This window comes from Pseudophryne corroboree (genome assembly GCF_028390025.1).
Source record: "Pseudophryne corroboree isolate aPseCor3 chromosome 3 unlocalized genomic scaffold, aPseCor3.hap2 SUPER_3_unloc_71, whole genome shotgun sequence".
Classification (NCBI taxonomy): Eukaryota; Metazoa; Chordata; class Amphibia; order Anura; family Myobatrachidae; genus Pseudophryne; species Pseudophryne corroboree.
The window spans coordinates 215,711-241,940 of record NW_026967565.1 but is presented as its reverse complement, the minus strand read 5'-3'; the positions used below and the strand labels follow the sequence as shown (position 1 = coordinate 241,940).

Here is a 26,230-nt window from a genome sequence, read left to right as displayed (position 1 = left end):
CAACCCTCAGGTAATGACACACATAGTCGATAGGGAATACAGGCACAGATATCAGCAATCACATATCTCCCCCATTCATGTGTCATCAACTAAAATGTGCTCCCCCATTTTGTTGCAACCACAGCCGAAAAGAGCTCGGTAGAGTTTGACAGCCCATCCACAGACCCTTAATACGGGATAAGAAGGAATTCAAATGTATACTTCGCAATACCTCGAAGCTTGATTTAAAACACGTACGGCACGATGATACATGACCCCCCAAACATGGATTCATACACACATGCTTTTGCTATCTCACTAGGTCATACCCTTTTCACACCTTCTCTTTCTCCTCCCCAACCCAACCATGGAAATGTATTTACACTTGACATATATTTTTCTCCTTTTGAAATGTTTTAGGAAGTGGCAGTTATTGTTGACTGCCAAAGGGTGGACTGTCAAAGTCAGAAAAATATCACGATGCACACTGCCATATTTGCACCTCATACATGTCCGCGCTGCGCATGCGGGCGCTCTCCCGTGCGTGCGCATACCCGCTGTTACGTGCACCCGCAAGCGCACTGTATGCGCATTTACGGTAGAGTTTCTGTGTGCCCAGCGTGCGACTCAATCGTTACATAATTCAACCATATAATGTATTTTATAAGTTAATATTTCCCTGAGTCCAACAGGTATCAGTGGGTCTCAAATGGCTCTTTGACCTTAGAGATCCCCCAAACAATAGTTTGCATGTTGTGAGGGCTTCACATCTTCATATGCATAGCTAAAGCACAGGAATAGTAATTGAAGATTAATTGTATTCCGAATCAGTATCTTTCCCGCAGACAGAGTACAATAGCCTTTAATTACACTGAGCTTTGAGACTCAATGAGGAGGGCCAACACCTGTGTTTACGAAATGGGGCTGGATTTGTATACAGAAGAATGATTGCTGAGATGTCATTGTCTCAACTGAGAGTGGACAGTGGGACAGTATTCGCCAAACAATAGCTTCCCACAAGACAGGAATGTGTCGGTCATCACCCATTGTTTTGCATAACCAAGGCCACTGATGCAGCTGGCTCACATGCTGTGAGGGACACACACACACATCTTGTTGTTGACACACCCCCACAGCTGGAATGAGGGTATGATATACCCACTGGAGATCACAGGGCTCACTCACTCACACAGCTACCTGACACACAGCAAGCATGGCTGGATCATCACCAGGCTCCTTACGAAAGGCTAAGTATCATAATTTCAATATCTCATGGCTGATTGGCATAGATTAGTTAGTTTGGAGATACAAATGGCTTAAGGTTAACGAGGTTTGGGCAGTTGTGTGATTGTTGGGTGTTTCTGTTGATACTCTGTGAAGTCTGTGATGAATTGGAACAGTAGACAATCTGTAGCATAGCATTTGTGGTATTTGTTTGCCTGTGGTGATTTAAAATAGATTGTACTGGTTAGTTATAATATATATTTTGTTAATCATAAATACCACCATGCAGTTACGTTTGAACATGTGCTGGTAGCAATGGCAGGCTGAGATGTGTGGTTACATTGTGATCTGGTCTTGTGATGAATATGCTCTGGTTATTGAGATACTGAAGTTGTTTGGAATGTGAAAGTGAATAAGATGGTTCTAGGAAGTTGGATTGAAATTGTGAAAGGTGATTTAGATGGTTTGGAATTGTAAAATCAGAACATATGCATTGTTCTGAGGCTTGGACATTTTGGAATAAAATGGAGTCTTGTGTCTTCTGCTATGTGATTGTGGTGTAGTAGAGAGTGCCATGTGTTTGGACCTGCAAATCTAAAATGGCTGCTGCCGGGTGTTTTCCCCTCCCCCTTTCAACCATGTGGTGCAGTCTTTGGAATCATGGGAGCTTTAATAAAATGGAGTCTAGCTTCTGTCCCATGCGGTATTGTAGGGTTGTGTTTATAGGGACTGCCAGTATGGGTAAGGTCAAGTATTTTCTCCACAAAGATTCTCAGCATTGAATAACTGCGCAGCGATTGTTCCTCACATGTGTAAGCTTCTCTGCAATCATATTGTCTGTATTGTTATGGTGAGCCATTTCTCTCTCTCTCTCTCTCTCTCTCTCTTCCCCTCTTTCTCTCTTATTTTCCCTTAAATAGTATTGTATTGTATTTCCTGTGTAGTTATCTGGTTAGGTAGTCTATGTTATATTGTAGTGTATGATTTGTATTTGTATTAATTCTTTTGCAAGTATATCATTCATAATATATATATTAGGCGTTGGACCCTGAGCACGGTATCTGTGTATTTCTTATAGTGTTAAGTATTCTCAGAGCGTCGGTGACGCTCGAACAGCTTTTGAGGTAGTAAGGTTATTCTGTGTTGCATTTACACTCTATCATTACACAGAGGTTTACAGTATAAGTACATTCCTTAAGGTATAGTTAAGGGAGTACCCTTGCGGTACTTTTTGCGCCAATTGCGTACTGTGTTCTTTAACCTTTAACGTGTTTTTAATAAGATAAATATTTAGCTTTGTTACTATGTTACATGTGCAATATGTTTTATGTATTATATTTATTCCAGGTACTCCAGCTGTGAGGAAAGGAGTCTTTATTACACATCACATGTTCTGTATTCTCTCTGATTCACCGAGGATGGACAAGGACAGGAGTCACAGGACTGAGAGTATAATAAAAATCACTCTGGAGATCATCTACCTACTGACTGGGCAGGTGAGTGGAGTTGGGAGCGTCACAGTGACCTTATATCTATAGTAATAATACAGGTACAGGACTGGGGAGGTGAGGGGATCTGGGAGCATCATTGTGTCATCACTTTTATCTATAGTAATAAAACAAGGACATGACTGGGGAGGTGAGGGGATCTGGGAGCATCATTGTGTCATCACTTTTATCTATAGTAATAAAACAAGGACATGACTGGGGAGGTGAAAGGATCTGGGAGCATCACTGTGACCTTATATCTATAGTAATAATATAGGAACATAACTGGGGAGGTGAGAAGATCTGGGAGTGTCACAGTGACATCATTTATATCTATAGTAATAATACAGGGACATGACTGGGGAGGTGATATGATCTGTCAGCATCACTGTGATCTTATAGCTATAGTAATAACACAGGGACATGACTGGGGAGGCGAGGGAATCTGTGAGCATCACTGTGGCATCACTTATATCTAAATTAATAATACAAGGACATGACTGGGGAGGTGTGGCGGATCTGCGAGTGTCACAGTGATGTCACTTGTATCTATAGTAATAATACAGGGACATGACTAGGGAGGTGTGCGGCTCTTAAGGCTATACAGTGAAATTACTTTTATCTATAGTAATGATACAGGGACGTGACTGGGGAGGTGAGGGGATCTGGGTGCGTCACTGTGACATCACTAATATCTATAGTCATAATACAGGGATATGACTAGGGAGGTGAGGGAATCAGAGCGTCACCGTGAGGTCACATATCTATAGTAATAATACAGGGATGTCACTGGGGAGGTGAGAGGTCTTAGAGCATCACAGTGACATCACTTATATCTATAGTAATAATACAGGGACATGACTGGGGAGTTAAGAGGATTTTGAAGCGTTACTGATAAGTAACTTATATCTATAGTTATAATACAGGGACTTGACTGTGGAAGTGGGGGGATCTGGGAGCGTCACAGTGACATCACTTATATCAATAGTAATAATACAGGGACATGACTGGGAAGGTGAGGGGATCTGGGAGCGTCAGAGTGATGTCACTTATATCTATAGTAATAATACAGGGACATGACTGGAAAGGTAAGGGGATCTGGGAGCGGCGCAGTGATGTCACATATCTATAGTAATAACACAGGGACATGACTGGAGAGGTGAGGAGGTCTGGGAGCGTCACAGTGAGATCACTTATTTCTATAGTAATAATACAGGAACGTGACTGGGGAGGTATGGGGATCTGGGAGCGGAACAGTGATGTCACTTATATCTGTAGTAATAATACAGGGACATAACTGGGGAGGTGAAGGAATCTGGGAGTGTCACAGTGGCATTGCTTATATCTATAGAAACAATACAAGGTTATGACTGGGGAGGTGAAGGGATCTGGGAGCATCACTTTGACGTCACATATATCTATAGCAATAATACAGGGACATGCCTGGGGAGGTGAGGGGATTTGGGAGCGTCACAGTGATGTCACTTTTGTCTATAGTAATAATACAGGGACATGACTGGGGATGTGAGGGAATCTGGGAGTGTCACAGTGACATCACATATATCTATAGTAATAATTCAGGGACATGACTGGGGAGGTGAGGCGATCTGGGTGCGTCACAGTGACATCACTTATATCTATAGTAATAAATCCGGGACATGACTGGGAAGGTGAGGGGATCTGGGAGTGTCACAGTGACATTACTTAAATCTATAGTAATAATACAGGGATATGATTGGGGAGGTGAGGTGATCTGTGAGTGTCACTATATCATCACATATCTATAGTAATAATACAGGGACATGACTGGGGAGGTGAGGGGATCTGGGAGTGTATATATTGATATATGATGTCTCCTCCATTACACAGGATTACACAATAGTGAAGAAGACATCCAATGAGTATAAGACACCCAGCAGCCATCCCCGTGTATCAGGAGGACTGAGTAGAACCCAGAGTCCAATCACGGTGCCTCCACCTCACTCACTGACACATGAGAGACACAATGACAAGAAGATCCTGGAACTCACCAACAAGATCATTCAGCTGCTGACTGGAGAGGTGACTGCTGGGAATGGGGCATTATACAGTATCACCAGGGGACGTGTCTGGACGATGACTGGAGAGGTGACTGCTGGGAATGGAGCATTATACAGTAACACCAGGGAATGTGTCTGGGTGATGACTGGAGAGGTGACTGCTGGGAATGGGGCATTATACAGTAACACCAGGGAATGTGTCTGGGTGATGACTGGAGAGGTGACTGCTGGGAATGGGACATTATACAGTAACACCAGGGGACGTGTCTGGGTGATGACTGGAGAGGTGACTGCTGGGAATGGGGCATTATACAGTAACACCAGGGGACGTGTCTGGGTGATTACTGGAGAGGTGACTGCTGGGAATGGGACATTATACAGTAACACCAGGGAACGTGTTTGGGTGATAACTGAAGAGGTGACTGCTGGGAATGGGGCATTATACAGTAACACCAGGGGACGTGTCTGGGTGATGACTGGAGAGGTGACTGCTGGGAATGGGACATTAAACAGTAACACCGGGGGACATGTCTGGGTGAAGACTGGAGAGGTGACTGCTGGGAATGGGGCATTGTATAGTTACACCGGGGGGGGGGGGGGGGGGGGGGCGTGTCTGGGTGATAACTGGAGAGGTGACTGCTAGGAATGGGGCATTATGCAGTAACACCGGGTGATGTGTCTGGGTGATGACTGGAGAGGTGACTGCTGGGAATGGGACATTATACAGTAACACTGGGGGATGTATCTGGATGATGACTGGAGAAGTGACTGCTGGGATTGGGACATTATACAGTAACACCAGGGGACGTGTCTGGGTGATGACTGGAGAGGTGACTGCTGGGAATGGGGCATTATACAGTAACACCGGGGCACGTGTCTGGGTGATGACTGGAGAGGTGACTGCCGGGAATGGAGCATTACACAGTAACACCAGGGAATATGTCTGGGTGATGACTGGAGAGGTGACTGCTGGGAATGGGACATTATACAGTAACACCAGGGGATGTGTCTGGATGATGACTGGAGAGGTGACTGCTGGGAATGGGACATTATACAGTAACACCAGGGGATGTGTCTGGGTGATAACTGGAGAGGTGACTGCTGGGAATGGGACATTATACAGTAACACCAGGGGACATGTCTGGGTGAAGACTGGAGAGGTGACTGCTGGGAATGGGACATTATACAGTAACACCAGGTGACATGTCTGGGTGAAGACTGGAGAGGTGACTGCTGGGAATGGGGAATTGTACAGTTACACCAGGGGACGTGTCTGGGTGAAGACTGGATAAGTGAATGCTGGGAATGGGGCATTATACAGTAACAACAGGGGATGTGTCTGGGTGAAGACTGGAGAGGTGACTGCTGGGAATGGGACATTATACAGTAACATCGGGGGGTGTATCTGGGTGATGACTGGAGTGGTGACTGCTGGAAATGGGGCATTATATAGTAACACCAGGGGACGTGTCTGGGTGATGACTGGAGAGGTGACTGCTGGGAATGGGGCATTCTATAGTAACACCGGGGGATGTGTATGGATGATGACTGGAGAGGTGACTGCTGGGAATGGGATATTATACAGTAACAACAGGGGATGTGTCTGTGGGATGACTGGAGAGGTGACTGCTGGGAATGGGACATTATACAGTAACACCAGGGGACATGTCTGGGTGAAGACTGGAGAGGTGACCGCTGGGAATGGGGAATTGTACAGTTACACCAGGGGACGTGTCTGGGTGAAGACTGGATAAGTGAATGCTTGGAATGGGGCATTATACAGTAACAACAGGGGATGTGTCTGGGTGAAGACTGGAGAGGTGACTGCTGGGAATGGGGCATTATATAGTAACACCAGGGGACGTGTCTGGGTGATGACTGGAGAGGTGACTGCTGGGAATGGGGCATTCTATAGTAACACCGGGGGATATGTATGGATGATGACTGGAGAGGTGACTGCTGGGAATGGAACATTATACAGTAACACCAGGGGATGTGTCTGGGTGATGACTGGAGAGGTGACTGCTGGGAATGGGACATTATACAGTAACACCAGGGGATGTGTCTGGGTGAAGACTGGAGAGGTGACTGCTGGGAATGGGGCATTATATAGTATCACCGGGGGAAGTGTCTGGGTGATGACTGGAGAAGTGACTGCTGAGAATGGGACATTATATTTGTATTGTTTAATCTATTACTGAAATCAACAATTTTACAATATTTTATTAATGGTTTACATAGGGTGAAGCACAATTAAATAATATTAAAGTCAAAGATACAGAGGGAGAAGAAGAGACGTATGTGACTGATATAAAGGCAGAAGATATAGAGGGAGAAGAAGAGACGTATGTGACTGATATGAAGGCAGAAGATATAGAGGGAGAAGAAGAGACGTATGTGACTGATATGAAGGCAGAAGATATAGAGGGAGAAGAAGAGACGTATGTGAGGAGTGATCAGCAGTGTAAGGAGGAGGAGATCCCTACAGTTATCAGCACAGGTGAGTAGTAAACAATTATTACAGAAAAGAGTCACATATTCTCCTTTCTCAGTCACTACAGCAATCTCTTATCCTACACCCTCCTCTGTCAGTAGAAATTAGGGAACTGTATTTGCATAGTAGGGGAGTCAGGAGCCATCAGCCCCTATTATACTCCTGCTCTCCCCCTCACATCATGTCACTGTGTGTTACCAGCCCAGAGATCTGACCAGTCTCCTCCCCACACTCTCTGGTGTATCTCATACATCAGGAGCCATCAGACCCTATTATACTGCTGCTCTCCCCCCTCACATCATGTCACTGTGTGTTACCAGCCCAGAGATATGACCAGCCTCCTCCCCGCACTCTCTGGTGTATCTCATACATCTGTTATGATTCCAGTACTTCTGACCAGAGGAGATCTTACGACAATGGCCAGGGTACTGGAAGGGAATGCTGGTTACGGGAGCAGGAAAGCCTAGTAACCCCTGGCGCCCTAACTCCGTTGTCTCGCCCGTGTAGTCAGAAATCCCCTGCGAGACTATGGTTGCTTGAGCCCATGGCAGCCGCGTTTGAAGGGCGGATTATGTCTGCCCAACTCCGATGCCCCCTCAGGTCTTAATGGGAGACAAAGGGAAATCCGAGACAGGGTGATAACAAGGGGCCCTCTGACTGAACAACCAGGCCAGGGGCTACAAGCTAACTAACAAACCAGAAGTATGTGCGGAAATACCGCCGGGGAAAAGGACAACCAAAATCCACTAGTCCGTTACTCCTACCCAGCACCGCTGGATACCAGAGTGGATCTGTGGGAGCGGAATCCTCCGCAAAAAGCTCCGAAACATAAATAACAAATAATAAATAGTAAGCGGTCAAGCTGCAACACACGGCTACGCCGCGACTCACGAACACCACTGGATGTCAAAAGGTGCTCGGTCAGGACTCCAGGAACAGATGACAACTTCCGAGTACAGAACAACCGAGGACAGGAACGACCGGATACAGCAGGACTGGAACACTCTCTGCAAACAGATTCAGCATACAGGAAGCTATTACCGGCGTCTGTGAGAAGCCCAGGAAGTGTATTAAACAGGGAGTCCTCCAATCAGCTGTTTGGAGACTGATTGGAAAGATGCCATACAGCTGCCTAGCTGCATGGCCAGGAAAACAGGTGCCTATCTAATTTACATGGACCCAGCAACGGGGAACGCGGTCCGCCAGTGGCGTCCCCGTTGCTAGGGTCCGTGCGGCTCCGTGCACCCGGCGTCTAGCGTTGCCAGGGAGCCGGCGGCTGTACACGCACGGCGTCCCTGGTTGCTAGGCGCCGGGCCGCACCGACGAGCGGACCCCGGCGCCTAACAGTACTCCCCCCTTGAGGAGGGGTCAAGGAACCCCTAAAGCCAGGTTTTCGAGGTATATTCCCGAAAAAATGCCCTCTTGAGCCTCGGGGCATGGAGATCCTTATCCAGGACCCAAGACCTTTCCTCTGGACCATAGCCTCTCCAGTGCACCAGAAAATAAAGCCGACCCCGGGACAATTTGGAATCGAGAACCTTCTCCACCAAGAACTCCTGATGACCCTGTACATCCACTGGTGATTTCCCCTGAGAGATCTTCCGAGGAAATCTACTGGAAGAAACGTATGGTTTCAACAGGGAGCAATGGAACGTATTTCCGATCCGGAGAGCTCTTGGTAACCGTAACCGGAAAGCAACTGGATTGATTTTTTTAATAATATGAAATGGTCCATTAAATTTGGGGCCCAATCTAGCTGAGGTTTGTCGAAGTTTAATGTTACGCGTCGACAACCATACCCTATCTCCCACCTTAAAAGTGCAAGGACGCCGGAGCCTGTCAGAAAAAATTTTCTCTCGAAATGCCGCTTTTCTGAGAGCAAGGTGCACTTTTTTCCAAATGACTCTGAGATGAGAGGTTAAGGTTAGTGAGGAAACAGAGGAGTGTTGAAAAAAAGAATTTGCTCTGGGGTGAAAACCAAAAACTGAAAAGAATGGGGACACATTAGTGGAGGAATGACAAGAATTGTTGTAAGCAAACTCCGCCAAAGGAAGAAATTCGGACCAATCATTCTGGAGTTTGGCTGAGTACAAACGCAAATACTGTTTTAATGATTGATTAACTCGCTCGGTCTGCCCGTTGGATTGGGGATGGTAGCCGGATGTTAAAGACAATTTCATCTTTAATGAAGAACAAAAAGACTTCCAAAATTGTGCAATGAATTGTGGACCCCGATCAGAAACAATATCAGTGGGCAACACATGAAGTCTGAAAACATGGCGGAGAAACAAAACTGCCAATCCCTGGGCAGATGGCAGTCGGGGAAGAGCAATGAAATGGGCCATCTTGCTAAAACGGTCCACTACCACCCATATGACTCGGAATCCGGCTGACAGAGGGAGGTCTACCACAAAATCCATGGAAATATGAGACCACGGCCTGAGAGGAACATTTAAGGGCATAAGTTGCCCGATAGGCAAGGAACGGGGAACCTTATGCTGTGCACAGACCTGACAAGAAAAAACAAACTCTTTAATGTCTTTAGAAAGACCAGGCCACCATACTGAGCGGGAGACTAATTCCAAAGTCTTAGCGATCCCCGGATGCCCGGCAACTTTGCTATCATGAAACTCAGTCAAAACAGTAGCTCTCAAAAACTCAGGGACGTAAAGACGACCAGCAGGAGTATTTCCAGGAGCTTGATGTTGAAGCTGCTTTAACTGGGTAAATAAATCTTGTGTGAGGCCTGCCCAAATGACTGAAGACGGAAGTATGGGAGTAACAGGACTGTTATTATGAACTGGAAGAAAACTGCGTGACAGGGCATCCGCCTTGGTATTCTTGGAACCTGGCCTAAAGGTGATAATGAACTTGAAACGAGTAAAAAATAAAGCCCAACGAGTCTGCCGGGCATTCAGCCGCTTAGCTGATTCGATGTACTGAAGATTTTTGTGGTCAGTCAATACTGAAATGGTATGTGCTGCTCCCTCAAGCCAATGCCTCCACTCCTCAAAAGCCCATTTAATAGCCAGTAACTCCCGGTTACCAACATCGTAGTTGGTTTCAGCGGATGAGAATTTCCTGGACATAAAGGCACAAGGATGTAGTTCCAGAGAGTCCGGATCCTTCTGAGATAGGATAGCCCCTACTCCAACCTCCGAGGCATCAACCTCAACAATGAAGGGCAATTCTGGGTTGGGATGTCTGATGACTGGAGCCGAGACAAAAGCTTGTTTCAAGGCCTGAAAAGATAACTCCGCTTCAGGTGACCAGTTGGTAGGATCCGCTCCCCTCTTAGTCAGTGCCACAATGGGAGCAACCAGGTCGGAAAAAGAATGAATAAATCTTCTATAATAATTTGCAAACCCTAAAAAGCGCTGAATTGCTTTTAAGTTGGTGGGTTGCGCCCAACTAAGGATGGCTTGGAGCTTCTTAGGTTCCATACAGAATCCCAGAGGGGAAATTATGTACCCCAAAAAGGATACCTCCGTGACATGAAACTGACACTTCTCCAGCTTGGCATATAGGTGATTTTCACGTAATTTTTTAAGAACCTGACGCACCTGGGTAACATGTTGTTCAATAGAGTCAGAATAGATCAGGATGTCGTCTAAGTAAACGACCACGAATCTTCCAAGAAAATCACGGAGCACATCGTTAATGAGATCCTGGAAAACTGCCGAAGCGTTAGACAAGCCGAACGGCATCACCAGATACTCGTAGTGACCCGACTGAGTACTGAAAGCCGTCTTCCACTCATCTCCTGACTTGATTCGGATGAGGTTATACGCTCCCCTCAGGTCAATTTTAGAAAAAATCACAGCCGAACGCAGATGATCAAAAAGGACAGAAATCAGCGGCAGAGGGTAAGTATTTTTAACTGAGATCTTATTCAGGGCTCTAAAGTCAATGCACGGTCTGAGTGATCCATCTTTCTTCTCCACAAAGAAGAAGCCTGCACTTAACGGGGATTTGGATGGCCTGATAAATCCTTTCCCTAGGCTCTCCTTAATATACTCATTCATGGCTGCAGTTTCTGGTCTGGACAATGCATATAACCTTCCCTTTGGCAATGTGGCACCAGGAATTAGCTCAATAGCACAATCATAAGGCCGATGGGGAGGCAGAATGTCCGCATTGCCCTTGGAAAATACATCAACAAAGTCCTGGTATTCCACAGGAATGGGTTCGGGAATGGCAGCAGCTCTTCTGACGGGAAACGTAATACATTCCTTATTACAGATTGTACCCCATTGTGAGATCTCCCCCGACTGCCAATCAATGATGGGATTATGAAAGGCCAGCCAAGGATGACCCAGAACCACTGGAACGGCTGGGCAATGGGTAAGGAAAAACTCAATCTTTTCGGAATTAAGAGCTCCTACCGTAAGTAGTACAGGGGGTGTACAGAGGGAAATAACCCCATTGGACAAGGGACTCCCATCTAAACCATGCATGGTGATACACCTACCCAAGGCTACCTGAGGAATACCTAAGGCCTTGGCCCACGTTAAGTCCATAAAGTTCCCTGCCGCTCCACTGTCAACAAAAGCTGACACAGAAGAACTGAGGCTGCCACAGGAAACTTTAGCTGGGACTAAAAGGGAATTATTCGAGGAGATAAGCTGCAGACCAAAGTGAACCCCCTCACAATTCACTTGGTCGAGGCGTTTCCCGACTTGTTTGGACAATTACGGGCAAAATGTCCCTTACCCCCACAATACAAACAAAGACCAGAGTTTTGCCTTCTGGCTCTTTCTTCTGGAGACAGCCGGGAGAGACCCATCTGCATGGGCTCCTCTATGTCCTCAGGAATGGAAAATACACATGGATTAGACCTGACCGGTGCTCCTTTTTCAGCCCTCCGCTTTCTGAGACGACGATCAATCTTAATAGAAAGTTCCATGAGTTTATCGAGAGTCTCAGGAGCGGGATACTGAAGGAGACTGTCTTTTATAGACTCAGATAAGCCGAGGCGAAACTGACTACGCAGGGCTGGGTCATTCCAGCCACAGTCGTTCGACCAACGGCGAAACTCCGTAGAATAAACCTCTGCAGGATTTCTACCCTGTCTGAGAGCACGCAACTGACTCTCTGCAGATGCCTCTCTATCAGGGTCATCATACAGAAGCCCTAAAGACCCCAAAAAGGCATCTACTGACAACAATGCCGGATCCTCTGCTTTTAAACCAAAAGCCCAGGTCTGAGGATCCCCCTGGAGCAAAGAAATAATAATTCCGACCCGCTGAAACTCAGTCCCTGAGGAGATTGGTCTTAAACGAAAATAAAGTTTACAGGATTCTTTAAAATTAAAAAACTCCTTCCTATCACCAGAAAAACGGTCAGGCAAATGCATTTTTGGTTCAGGGACTACCCTCGGGGAAGTTCGTAAAAGATCTTCCTGTGACTTCACCCGAAGGGAAAGATCCTGAACCATCTGAGTAAGTTCTTGAATCTGGCTGACTAGGAGTTGGCCAGGATTTGGCCCTAAACCCGTGGGATTCATGAGGCCGAAAAATCAACAAAACTGAATAAGGAAAAAATCAAACCCTGTTTTAATTTTAAGTTTTGGTGTGGCCGGTAATAATGTTATGATTCCAGTACTTCTGACCAGAGGAGATCTTACGACAATGGCCAGGGTACTGGAAGGGAATGCTGGTTACGGGAGCAGGAAAGCCTAGTAACCCCTGGCGCCCTAACTCCGTTGTCTCGCCCGTGTAGTCAGAAATCCCCTGCGAGACTATGGTTGCTTGAGCCCATGGAAGCCGCGTTTGAAGGGCGGATTATGTCTGCCCAACTCCGATGCCCCCTCAAGTCTTAATGGGAGACAAAGGGAAATCCGAGACAGGGTGATAACAAGGGGCCCTCTGACTGAACAACCAGGCCAGGGGCTACAAGCTAACTAACAAACCAGAAGTATGTGCGGAAAAACCGCCAGGGAAAAGGACAACCAAAATCCACTAGTCCGTTACTCCTACCCAGCACCGCTGGATACCAGAGTGGATCTGTGGGAGCGGAATCCTCCGCAAAAAGCTCCGAAACATAAATAACAAATAATAAATAGTAAGCGGTCAAGCCGCAACACACGGCTACGCCGCGACTCACGAACACCACTGGATGTCAAAAGGTGCTCGTACCTAGAGAACCCGAAATGCTGTTGCTAAGGGCAACAGCAAAACCCTAAAGGGTTACCAACGGGTGTGGCAGTAAACTCCTTGGTCAGAGATGGAATGATAGGCACAAGGAGAGTCTCCACAATCCTAATCCTCACTTGCAGTGCACAGGTTCAGCTTACTGACACCTGAACACCTTGCACAGTGAGACAGGATTTAGGCAGGCAAATCTGAGAATACAGCCGCAAACTTGCTAAGTTCACAGAGTAGCAAAAGAACCCCAGCAAGTTAAACGACTGACTCCAGTCTTACTGCTAGGTCTGGATTGGCAGAGTGTAGTACCAAATCCCCAGGCCTATTTGCAGTAAGCAACAAACAAATACAAAGCTACACAGTACTGGCTAACTTTCAGGAACTGACTAACCAACAAAGATTCAGCAGCATCTGCTTAACCTGAGAAGAGGCCTTATAAAGCAGGTGCTGTCCACGCCCCACTCAGACCTCACAGACTGTGAGCACAAAAACCAGCACCGGATCCCCTGCCGTGCACAGAGCCTGTAACCACTGCACAGCAAAAGACCCGAACCGGAGTATCAGCTGCGCTCAGGTTACTCTGCTAGCACTTGTCTCCCGGTTGCCTTGACGATGTGGCAGCACAGGGCAGGAGACCCTAACAGTGCTATCAGCACAAGAGATACGGAGTGAATCTGGCACTTCATAAAAACTGATCTACCCCAGGGGTCAATTTGCACCTGCTCTATCGTGAACGGAATATGTTTCCTGACCAATATGTAGACCCCTCGAGAAGAGGAGGTATTGGTTGAGTGCTAAGTCCAACCCACCCACGGTTTTTTCGAAGACAGAACTCTAGCCCCAACTAGGTGGGTCTCCATCAGACAAATGATGCCCGCCCCAAATTGCTTGAGCTGTCTAAGGACCAGCATCCTTTTAACCTTGTCATTGAGGCCTTGTATATTCCAGGAGAGAAATTTAATTAAATTAGTTGTCATAGTACCATAGTGTGTCGTAGAACCGAGACTCCGCCAGCCCACACATCATCCAGCATGTAACACATTGCACTCCCAATATCACAGAAATACACATTTCCCACATACCACAATGCAGTTGAAGAAGAAAAAAAAACACATCTCAACAGTTGTAAAAACAGTCCTGGTACCTACTCCCCCAGTTACCGCCCCAAACCTTTACTCCCAAATCCCACACCCTCCTCCCTGTATACCACCCCAAACATTGGCATACTTGGATCCCTACAACAAAAACTAGCCCCTCTCCCCCCTTCTACCGAAAAAAAAGTATCAAAATCCTAAATACCCAATGGCAAACTGGCGGGCAAAAAATACAGTGGCGACTAGACATGTCTCAGCGCCCTCCATACATTTAAGGCATCCCCCCACAGGGAAACTGCAAGAACATTCTATATAACATAACATTGTGGCATGAAGCAAACTCTAAAAGGCCCCAAACCCCGAGATTCCCCTAAGTGGAACCTATTCAATGCCTAACTGACTAAGTCAGACCCCCTGACTACCCCTACCCAGCTACCAGCCAGCAAGGGAACACACTGTAGAGACCACCCAGAGCCAATGAACTTAGTAGTTACACAAAGTGGAAATAGGTGGCCGACTTTCAATATATTCCCCCTAGCACCTCTACAAATAGCAAAAAATTAGGTCTAAATGTAAAAGAGAGCGTCCACAGCAGAAGGTTAGCCACGCGTCCTTAATCCTCAGCCATAGCCCGTCTCGCTGGCCTGGCAGTGTCCAGCCACACAGAGGCCTCCCGAGGAGTGGAAAAGAATTTCGCCTCCATCCACCACAATTCTCAACTTAGAAGGGAATAGCATGGCATAAGATATGTTCAGCTCACGAAGACGTCTCTTAACGGGTAAATTGGGCCCTACTCTTTTGGACTTCCACCGCAAAATCAGGCAATACGGATACGCGGGAGCCATTCCACAACAGCGGGCTCTTAGTACAATTCAGTCGCAAAACATCTCTGTCGCAGTAATTAAGGAGCTTAGCTATCAAGGTACGAGGAGGCGGCCCAGGTGGAGGAGGATGGAAGGGGACTCTATGAGCTCTTTCCACGGTGAAAAAGGGCGAGAAGGATTCCATTCCGTAACTGTCAGTGAGCCATTTTTCCACAAATTTCTCAGGAGACTGTCCCTCCTCACGTTCCGGGAGACCTACGAATCGCACATTACATCTCCTCAAACGCCCCTCCATATCCAGCAGTTTGTGTTGTACACCCGTTAATTGGGCAATAATGGTAGTGACCTTGGCCCCCAGCGGCTTCACTGAGTCCTTAAGGGTGGACGTACGGGCCTCCACCTCACCCACACGTTCCCGGACCCTCTGAAGGTCATGATGTATAATAGACAGGTCAGATTGAACCTGACCAATTTTATACGCCAGCCTAGCCTCGCTAGCTGCCACAGCCTCCAGGACCTTCTGTAGGGCAGCATCAGGAGAAGCATCCAAGGCGGCCGAGCCACGCAGAGATTTAGGCGGAGGAGAGGAGTCACGGTCAGGGGTCACCTCTTTACAGGTAGGATTAGACGACCGGGAGTATTTCTTCAGCTTAGCAGCAGCTGATTGCTGCGGTTTCACCATTTTGCTGTTGTACAAGGAGAGGTGCTCAGGCAGAGGACAATAGTATAGAATAAAATAGCAGAGATACTGTGCAGGGTATAAATCAGACCAAGCATCGGTCATAGAAAAGCAAATGCCCACACTTCCAAGACACACAGACACTGTAGAGGTAAAATGGCGGAATTTCCCACCTCTGTATGTCTCACATTGCAATCACTGTAGAGCATGGGGATCACAAGCATCCAGGGGTCCCAGCAGATATAAACAGTAGAGCAGTTCACATATCAGCAGGGAGTTACTGGGGCTAGAGCAGGCAGTAATAGGGCTCAGGCAGATGTATTCTTCCCCCTCTCAGCAGGCGCTCATCTCCCCCCGCAGGGTGGGTGTATGTGTGGCAATGGCGTCATGGCTGGGGCTCAGGAGAACAGGAACAGCAGGGCACAGGCGTATAGCAGACCTTACCCCGCTGATCCGCTGTCTCCACCGTCTTCTGCACCCGGCGCTGTCCTGTGCATGAGCCACAGCTTCAGCTCCAGCCTCTCCCATCTTTGATGGCGCGGCGTCTTCCCGCGCGCCAATCCCCGCAGTACTCTCTGGGTCCTCACTAGCATGGCGGCCGCAGTACACAGTCCGGAGCAGGATCAGCGGGGTCAGAGCAAGTTCCCCCACACCACAGATGCCGCACAGGGCACAGCAGGGACACCAGGATATGGAATCAGGATAGTTGGTATGGAGAGCGCTGATCAAAGGCTGCTTACTCCATGTCTGTAAAGCCACGCCCTCCTAATAGATTGGGTCTTAGTCCCAGCGGCGGCTGAGAGCTATCAGGTAGGGTAGATAAGAGGAGAGCTCCAGAAAACACATCTGGATGGACCTCTCCCCTCTTATTTTATATACTCACAGGGGTGACAGGTGTGGTACATCCCTGCAAAGGCAGATCCAATCTCTTTCTCATCAGACTCTGCTGTCTTCCCTGCACTCTCACTCAGATGTTCACTGCTGCCAGTAGCACACGTATGAGAAGCTGAAGTATGGCGGCAGCTGTATAGATTCTGATATGTAATTCTCTGTTTCATACCGTACACACATCATCCTTATTACTATTGAGACAGTAGAGGTAAGACACTGATGATGGGGGTGTAAAAATGGATTATAAACTAGCAGATAATGATTGCAGTTTATTATATGGCGTATTGCATGTAAAGTACCTTGTTCGACACCTACTCTGCTGTAGCAATATACCTTATATAAGGACGAGTAACAAATGTACAGGCTTACCAGCGTATGAGCACACACATAAAGGAATGCTACCTTACCAATGCTTTCAGGAGTAACGTTAGGAGACATTTCTCTGATCCATCAGCTCATATGACTGATGTTATAGTTCATCTAGAATCTCCAATTCATACGATATGTTCCCCATCCATTGTTTTACAATGGTGCTGACATAGGACTTGGCAAGTGACTATGGCCCTCATTCCGGGTTGTTCGCTCGGTAAATTTCATCGCATCGCAGCGTTTTTCTGCTTAGTACGCATGCGCAATGTTCGCACTGCGACTGCGCCAAGTAATTTTGCTATGAAGATAGGAATTTTACTCACGGCTTTTTCTTCGCTCCGGCGATCGTAGTGTGATTGACAGGAAATGGGTGTTACTGGGCGGAAACACAGCGTTTTATGGGCGTGTGGATAAAAACGCTACCGTTTCCGGAAAAAACGCAGGAGTGGCCGGAGAAACGGAGAAGTGTCTGGGTGAACGCTGGGTGTGTTTATGACGTCAAACCAGGAACGACAAGCACTGAACTGATCGCAGATGCCGAGTAAGTGTGGAGCTACTCTGAAACTGCTAAGTAGTTTGTAATCGCAATATTGCGAATACATCGTTCGCAAATTTAAGATGCTAAGATACACTCCTAGTAGGCGGCGGCTTAGCGTGTGTAACTCTGCTAAATTCGCCTTGCGAGCGATCAACTCGGAATGAGGGCCTATATCTCCATTTATACTTCATGGTTAGTTACCAGTACAAGAGAGAGATATATCTAAGTCTTATTATAAAATTACATTTGTTATTGTGAGTGTTCTCAGGAGGGTGGACACAATGATAGTCTGAGACACAATATTATAAAGCCTACATTAAAAATGATGTTTTATGATACACACACATTTACAATTAAGTGTCCCAGAGAGTAGTCTTCTCCTATTGTTTACAAGATTAATATTGTTACAGAAAATGTCACATTTCCATAATGTATTTTATTTCCAGCAGATGGACACACAAGCAGGAATATCTCAGAAGGACATCTAATGTTATCCCCGGATTGTGAAATAAGAGATAATGACAATATACAGGATTATCCTGGAGATAATCCCATTACCCCAATTGTACATCCAGCTCTATCAGCTGATCCCCCTGATCCTGGGAAATGTTCTCCTGATCACTCTGATATTGGTGCATCTGTTACAGCTCTGAGAGTAGATACAGTGTTTCCCTGTTCTATAGATGCCAAATGTTTTACACAGAACACAAAGTTTATTACCCATCATCCAGCTAAGGCAGGTGAGAGGCCATTTCCATGTTCTGAGTGTGAGAAATGTTTTGCATGGAAATCACAACTTGTTGCACATCAGCGTAGTCACACAGGCGAGAAGCCCTTTCCGTGTTCTGAGTGTGGGAAATGTTTTGCACACAAATCAGATCTTGTTACACATCAGAGAAGTCACACAGGTGAGAAGCCATTTCTATGTTCTGAGTGTGGGAAATGTTTTGCACACAAATCATATCTTGTTACACATCAAAGAAGTCACACAGGTGAAAGGCCATTTTCTTGCTCTGAGTGTGGGAAATGTTGTTTATTTGAAGCACATCTTGTTATACATCAGCGAAGTCACACAGGTGAGAAGTCATTTTCTTGCTCTGAGTGTGGGAAATGTTTTGCACACAAATCAGCTCTAGTTAGACACAACAGAAGTCACACAGGTGAGAAACCATTTTCTTGTTCTGAGTGTGGGAAATGTTTTACACAAAAATCACATTTTGTTACACATCAGCATCGTCACACAGGTGAGAAGCCATTTTCTTGCTCTGAGTGTGGGAAATGTTTTACATCTAAATCACAACTTGTTACACATCAGCGATGTCACACAGGTGAGAAGCCATTTTCTTGCTCTGATTGTGGGAAATATTTTACACGGAAATCACAACTTGTTACACATCAGAGAAGTCACACAGGTGAGAAGCCATTTCCATGTTCTGAATGTGGGAAATGTTTTGCACACAAATCAGATCTTGTTAAACATCAGAGAACTCACACATGTGAGAATCCATTTCCATGTTCTGAGTGTGGGAAATGTTTTACCCAGAAATCAAGTCTTGTTACACATCAGAGAAGTCACACTGGTGAGAAGCCATTTTCCTGTTCTGAGTGTGGGAAATGTTTTGCACGGAAATCAGTTCTTATTAAACATCAGCGAAGTCACACAGGTGAGAAGCCATTTCCATGTTCTGAGAAATCAGCTCTTATTGCACACAATAGACATCACTCAGGTGAGGAACCATTTTAATCTTCTGGAGTATACTCATCATTGCCATGCGTTGTTCTTCAAGGTTTTTATCCTATCTTCTATGCTTTTTTCAATATACATGTCACCGCAGTGTTAAATAATCAGATGTCATGCCCTCATCTACTGCTATGCAGATGACCTGTCTTTTGCTCCGGGTACTGAGAACCCAGTACCATTCCTAAATGGTTGTCTAGCTGAGCTCCAGGTGTGGGTGATGCCAGTTGGCTGTGACTCAGTCCTGGTGAAACAGGTTCTTATGATAGATGCTCACCAACAAAGGGCAGGGCTACAGCTCAGCTTTGCAAACCAACCAGAATTACGCTTGGGGGTTCAGAGTTACAAAATGCTGATCCTGTGCGGAATCTTGGTGTCCTGGATGGTGGAGTGACACTTAGACATCAGGTATCAGCCACAATCAGATCCTCATGTGAGGAACATAGCCAGACTCCAGCACTTATTGTCCTCAGAAGATCTACCTACAGTCATACATGCACTTGTATCATCACGCATAGAGTACTGCAATGTCCTCTACCTGGGTCTCCCAGCAAAATAATTGCACCGTTTGTAGCTTGTACAGAATGCAGCAGCCAGGCTGTTACCTAACCAGCCCATCCCTGCCACATAACACCCATTCTCTACTCCCTTCACCGGCTGCCTGTAAGATGGGGACTCTATTACATAATCTTACTGACTCTCCCAGCCCTACATGACCAGGGACCATGGTACCAGAAGCAGCTTCTGCCTCCTTACTGCCCTGCTTGCTTCCATCTGCAGAAGGACTATTACCAGCAGTGCCAAAAATCCCCAAGAAGTTCTGAGATGCCAGGGATGAGACAGGGTTGTGGTACTAGTGCTGTAGCGGGGGCTGCTGGAGGCACTGTCTTTGGGTAATATTGTCCCCAAGCAGTGCTAAGGTGTCAGAGGGGAGACAGGGCAGTGACAGTATTGGAGGAGACAGGGAGGTGGCAGTAGTGGGAGAGGACAGGGCGGGTGGCAGTAGTGGGGGGAGACAGGGCAGTGGCAGTTGTGGGGCAGGTGGTGACAGTAGTGGAGAGGAGACAGGGTGGGTGGCGGTAGTGAAGGAGACAGGGTGGGTGGCAGTATTGAGGGGAGAAAGGGCGGATGGTCACCGTGCAGTACCAGGGGCTGCTGGAGGCAGTAAAGAGGTGTATGGGTCCTGCACAGAATCAGTTGATAATTAGACTTAATGATGATTCTGCTTCCTTATTTCTAATTAATCCCTTGTATGTGTTACTGTTATTTGCTGTGTCAGCCTTTATGTGTGTTCTGTATAATAATCCTGAAAGTAGTGCTGCTACCGATCTCATATCATTTGTACTAACTTGGAAAAGATGAGATATGAGGTGCACTCTGGAAGCTTATAGGGGTTAATCAGAAATGAACGCAGATGTGACATCACGCAGCCTCCCGGAAAATGGTCCCGGCCCGTCCGCGTTCACCCCTCAGGGATGCGGCCACAATGAGTGTGTCTGTGCGGCCGCTGCGTACGTGCATTTTGTCACCACCACCAAACTGCTCCGGGCCGCTATTGTGGCTGGGTCTGAATGACCCCCATAGGGTTTTGGCTCTCCTGATATGAATCTGTTTTACTTACCTGCACTACTATAATGTAACTTGAATTGTTTTTGTGCTTTAAAGGATATTTTATCCATGTTGTGCAGAGTAAAGTATTTTTTAAGTTTAAAATATAGAGAAAAATCTGTGTATTAAAGATATGAAATAAAGTTGTTTAAAAACAAAAGATTTCCGTTGAGTCTTTTTATGTGTCTGCGTATTATCTTATTTCCAGATAATTGTCGCTATGGTGACAGAAACAATTTCCTGTGAATGTGTCACTTGTAGTGTTACTTTTGTGTCCAGCGGGTGGGCTCGGAAATGTTATCCTTTTCCTCGCAGCCCCAGTTGCTGGAGAAAATGAAGGAGGAGCTGTTGACGGGTCACGTTCCGCTTGAGTTGACAATTTTCTCACCAGCAGGTCTTTCCACCTCTGCAGACTTGTGTCCGGAAAGAGAGATACAACGTAGGCTTTAAACCTAGGATCGAGCACGGTGGCCAAAATGTAGTGCTCTGATTTCAACAGATTGACCACCCTTGAATCCCGGCAAAGCGAATAAAGGGCTCCATCCACAAGTATTTCCAGGTAAGACGTTAAGTCTGAGGGACTATGCACAGGCCCAAATGATAATTGTTTTATGATCCTTCTATGTATGAACCAACCGATAGAGGGAATAATCCAGAAGTGTTAATACCAAAGATTAGCTAATCTTGTTGGAGGTGCGCCATTAAGCAAAATGCAATGACTGGTTAGGGGGTGTAATACCAATCAATCGAGGAGATACGCCAGGATCAGATGAAAAAGCATATATGGTTTATTTTGCATCTAGGCCCAGATGGGTGTCAGCAGAGCACGCAGGCTCAGTGAGACAATTTGCGTTACAGTCATTACAGCTTATATAGTATACAATACACATAACATCAGAAATGGCTTACGTGACCGGGAACACAGTTCGTCTTTATTACAGGCATCCAAATACAATACTTATTCATAATTATGGGCCAGGAATGACCCCGGGCAGTCACTTAGGGGCCACGAGTTAGTAATAAAGCACTATACACCACTCTCAGCCCCCTAATGACGCAAAGTGGCCCTTATCAGTAGATACATACACATAAAGCACAATTAACAAAAAGCAGGTGCAGAGAAAAACAACACTTATACATGGTTCAGAATATATATTTTCTGCACCTAGGAATATATTGATACATCAAGCTTTTAACCCTATACGCATTCAGTCCCAGTATAAGGGGCTAAATTTCTCTGACAATTCCTCCCTCTGACAAATTCCTTTTATCACACACAACTATCCACTTTTTCATAAATGGCCCTTTGGTCACCTATGTCACTTGCTCGCAGGATCTGAAAGGTACTAACAGAAGGTATTTCAGGCTCCAACGGCAGAAAATTTTGACCAGGGGGCATCACCCCTTTGGACATTGGAACATACAAAGAGGGCTGAAAAGTAAAGGTAAGTGGACCCATTGCAGATCTTGAAATACTCTGACACCCTTTACTAACGATCATTGGCACACCCTTCAGACACAGGTAAAAAGTAATAATACCAATCCTCCAATTACTACATACTGCAACAATCCGGCTATCAGAGCTGATACGCCTCTACCTAAGAATCCAAACAGATCCCATCTTTCTCCTCCTATCTTCCTTATTCCTTCCTGCATCTTTTCCACTTCTCTGTGTCCTTCCACTATATCTGAATTGTCTGCAATGTAAGTGCAACACTCCTGTCCTATGAAGGCACATGTTTCTCCCTCTGAGGCCAGCACTTGGTCTAAAGCAAACCTATTTTGCAGCGACACTTTACACACTTGAGCCAACTCTTCATTAATTTCTCGTATGGCATGACTAGTTTCATTTATTATTCTATCCATATAGTGAGTGTACGCTTCCAGTCTTTCTGACAGAATTCCTACCCCTACCTGAGGAAAAAGTGAGTAAAAGAATTGCTCCCATCTATTCTTGTACACTATGCCTCTCCTCGCCCTGTAAAATACTTCTCTATCATCAATATTACGTGGAGCCCCATGTCATTTTCTTGTGATCCTTAACATAGGGGCTATTTAAGAAAGGACACATTTATCTGAACATTTACTGCCAACCCTGAGTAAGCATTTTTTTTACAGAACCAGTAAAAACCTCTAGGGAGTACAACACCTCCTACCGTTACATTTGTAAGTAAGGCTGAGAGAAATGAGTGAGTGATGTTACCTGATGTACTATAGGGGTTCTGGCCATGAATGTCTACTCTTTCTTCCCAAGTTCTAAACATGGAGTTATTGATATTGCCATAAATATCCCTAAATGTATGTCTTCCCCCATCCTTCCCATTCAGTACCAGGACTCCTTTGGGACATTCAGTGTCCCCCATCTTCTGTCTGTTAACTATACGTATGGCCCTTGTCCCACCATCATCTAGTGTTCCTTGAGCTAAATCATTATGAACCACACAAATGGCAGGCTGCCCCACTCTGGCTACTCTTGCTAAAGGGGGGAGTTTATTCTCCTCAGAGGACTAATTCTGGTACTATAAGTGGTTCCGGAAAAATTCTCTTCCCAGTATCCCCAATCAAATCTCATGGCTTCTTCCCAAGTTACCGGAATGGCTATTAAGGGTATCCCTGATTCATCAGTCATTGGAAATGTGTACACACCCCACAGTCAGTCTCATTGTTAACTCTTGCAATGGCCTTATGAATGGCAGGTATAGCATTCTTTCCTTTTATCTCATGTCCATAGTCAGTGATGTGAGTCTCCAGCATGACAGGAGTAAAGACAGAGAACAGGATCAAAAGTATCTTCATTGTCTTCACGGGTAGAGAAGCTCTGCTTCTTTCCGGCTTAGGTGGCAACTCACCAGGGGCTTTATTGTATCCTTTCTGGCAGTCACGGTCCTGTGAGAAACACAGGTGAGGTGGTCTGCAGGATGTCCTCGGGTTCACTCTGGGGTGGGTCTGATCGGACCTCTTTTGCAGTGTGATGCGTGTACTCAGGTGGATCTTTTGCCGACTCTCATCGCTGTCGGAGTCGTTAACAGCACCTGGAATGGTCCCTCCCACCGCTCGGACAAGGAACTGCAACGTAAAAAGTTTATCATCACAAAGTCACCAGGCATTAGGTCATGGCAGGCCGCAGGACTGCTTGGTTGTTGAGAAATGACAGCATCGTGAATTGTTTTGATCTGTCTGCTCGCTCATATTAATCAAATATTTAACAGTCACATCTTGGGCGGTAGAGAGGTCTGGCGCTGGGACCATCATAAGATTAGGCAACTTTCCAAATAGAATTTCATACGGGGAAAGACGTAATGGCCCCGTGGGTGTGGTTCGGATAGAATGCAAAACAAGAGGCAAAGCCTCAGGCCACAAGAGTCCAGTTTGGTACATTTTTGCAATTTATTTTTCACAGTTTGATTTAATCGTTCAATTTTTGCACTTGACTGGGGGTGGTAGGGCACATGTAATTGTTTTATGCCCATCATTTCACACATTTCTCTGCATACCCTTCTGGTAAAATGCGTACCTTGGTCAGAAGAGATTACCTGGGGAAGTCCATACCTGCAGACTAAGTCCTGTACTATCTTCTTGGCTGTTATACTAGCTGTTGCTGTGGCTACAGGCAATGCTCCACCCACCTGCTAAACAGTTAAAGTCACAACATACTGCAATTGTCTTACCTTTGGGAACTGAATGTAATCAATTTGTACCCCCTGAAATGGTCCCTCTGTGGCGGGAAGGTGTGATGGTATTGTAGGCACTTTTCTACCTGGATTGTTTTGGAGACAAATTAGACAGCCTTGACAAAATTTAGAAGCCAATGCAGAGAATCCAGGGGCGTACCAGTAGGTCCTGACTAAATTAGTAATTGCAGTTTTAGATGCATGGGTCAGACCATGCGTGACCCGAGCTAATGCAGGTAAAAGTGATCTGGGGGCCACTGGCTTGCCTTCTCTGTTGCGCCACAAACCATCAGCATCTGGATGGCATCCTTCCCGCTCCCAGGTGGAGATTTCCTGTGGACTGGAGGTTAATTGCATAGAAATCAATGCTTGTGTATCCGGTATACATATTTCAGACATTACATACACTTGTTCTTTTAACATAGCCGTGGATTTTGCTATTCGATCAACTCTGGCATTTCCTTTTGACACCTCATCTCTGCCAGAAGTGTGGGCCTGGCACTTTATGACAGCAATTTGTTCAGGTTCCATTACTGCTTCTAAAAGTTCCCACACCTTGTCTGCATGCGCAATAGGTGCTTCATTACATGTTAGGAAATTTCTCATTTTCTACAGACAAAATTTGCACCACACCAAACACATAGCGCGAGTCAGTGTAAAGTTTACAACAGTGTCAGATTACAATTTTACCCTTTGCTAATTTGCAAGCTCTGGTCAATGCTACAAGCTCAGCGCTTTGAGTTGAGTTAGGGGCTGGCAGGGGTCTGGCTTCCAGCGTTTCAGTCTGTGTATACACAGCATATGCAGACCCCAGGCTGACACCTTCTCATAGTAATCAGCTTTCATCCACAAACAGTGTTAAATCTGCATGCAGGATGGATTCATCAGCGAGGCCAGGGCTGTGTGTCTTGTGTGTCCCCACCTTCCCCTCCTCCCTCTGAGTCTGGAAAGACTCATCCCTTACAAGCAGAAGGGTGGCGAGATTCAATGTATTGCAGCGCTGGATAATGAGATTACTGGGTGCTAGCAAAGTCAGTTCCCCCTTAGTGAGCCGTGAAGTGGTTAAATGTTGTGTCTGCTTGCAAGTAAGTAAAGTAGCTACCGCATGAGGAACATACAGATACAATGGTTGATTCAGGACAATATCTGCAGATTTGTGAACTAAGATTGCGGCAGCAGCCACTGCTCGCAAACACACCGGCAAGGCTCTGCAAACTGGGTCCAAAACCCTACTGTAGTATGCCACAGGGCGTTGTTTATCGCCATGCCGCGGAGTTAACACACCTGCAGAATGTCTCATCGCTTTATGACCAAACAAGGACAAAGCTTGTTCTAATGTGGAATGCCTAGCGCTGATGATGGTGTCAATGCCTCTTTTGTCCACAATTGCTCAGGGATTTCTGAAAGCCAGCCTGGCAGCGCCTGTGAGACAGGCATAAGCCTGTTGTC

At 46.1% G+C, this 26,230-nt stretch overlaps 1 protein-coding gene across 2 annotated transcripts; it reads left to right on the top strand.

Moving 5' to 3' along the window:
- Positions 1-2,553: 2,553 nt before the first annotated feature.
- LOC134984670 (gastrula zinc finger protein XlCGF57.1-like) lies at positions 2,554-21,270 on the top strand. Of its 2 annotated transcripts, none has more exons than XM_063950198.1 (4): positions 2,554-2,699; positions 4,560-4,751; positions 6,971-7,229; positions 18,214-21,270. In XM_063950198.1, the coding sequence occupies exons 1-4, from the start codon at positions 2,592-2,594 to the stop codon at positions 19,506-19,508; spliced, it is 1,854 nt and encodes a 617-aa protein (XP_063806268.1). In that variant the 5' UTR covers positions 2,554-2,591; the 3' UTR covers positions 19,509-21,270. The 2 variants fall into 2 exon arrangements, with proteins under 2 accessions (XP_063806268.1, XP_063806267.1); XM_063950197.1 differs by having other exon boundaries at positions 18,211-21,270.
- The last annotated feature ends 4,960 nt before the right edge of the window (positions 21,271-26,230 follow it).

What these genes read in the sequence shown, in the direction of transcription:
- LOC134984670 (XM_063950197.1), top strand. Translation starts at nt 2,592, where the DNA reads ATGTTCTGTATTCTCTCTGATTCACCGAGGATGGACAAGGACAGGAGT. An exon ending in TTCAGCTGCTGACTGGAGAG is followed by an intron (nt 4,752 to 6,970) that starts GTGACTGCTGGG and finishes TGGTTTACATAG; the next exon opens with GGTGAAGCACAATTAAATAA. An exon ending in CCCTACAGTTATCAGCACAG is followed by an intron (nt 7,230 to 18,210) that starts GTGAGTAGTAAA and finishes TTTTATTTCCAG; the next exon opens with CAGATGGACACACAAGCAGG.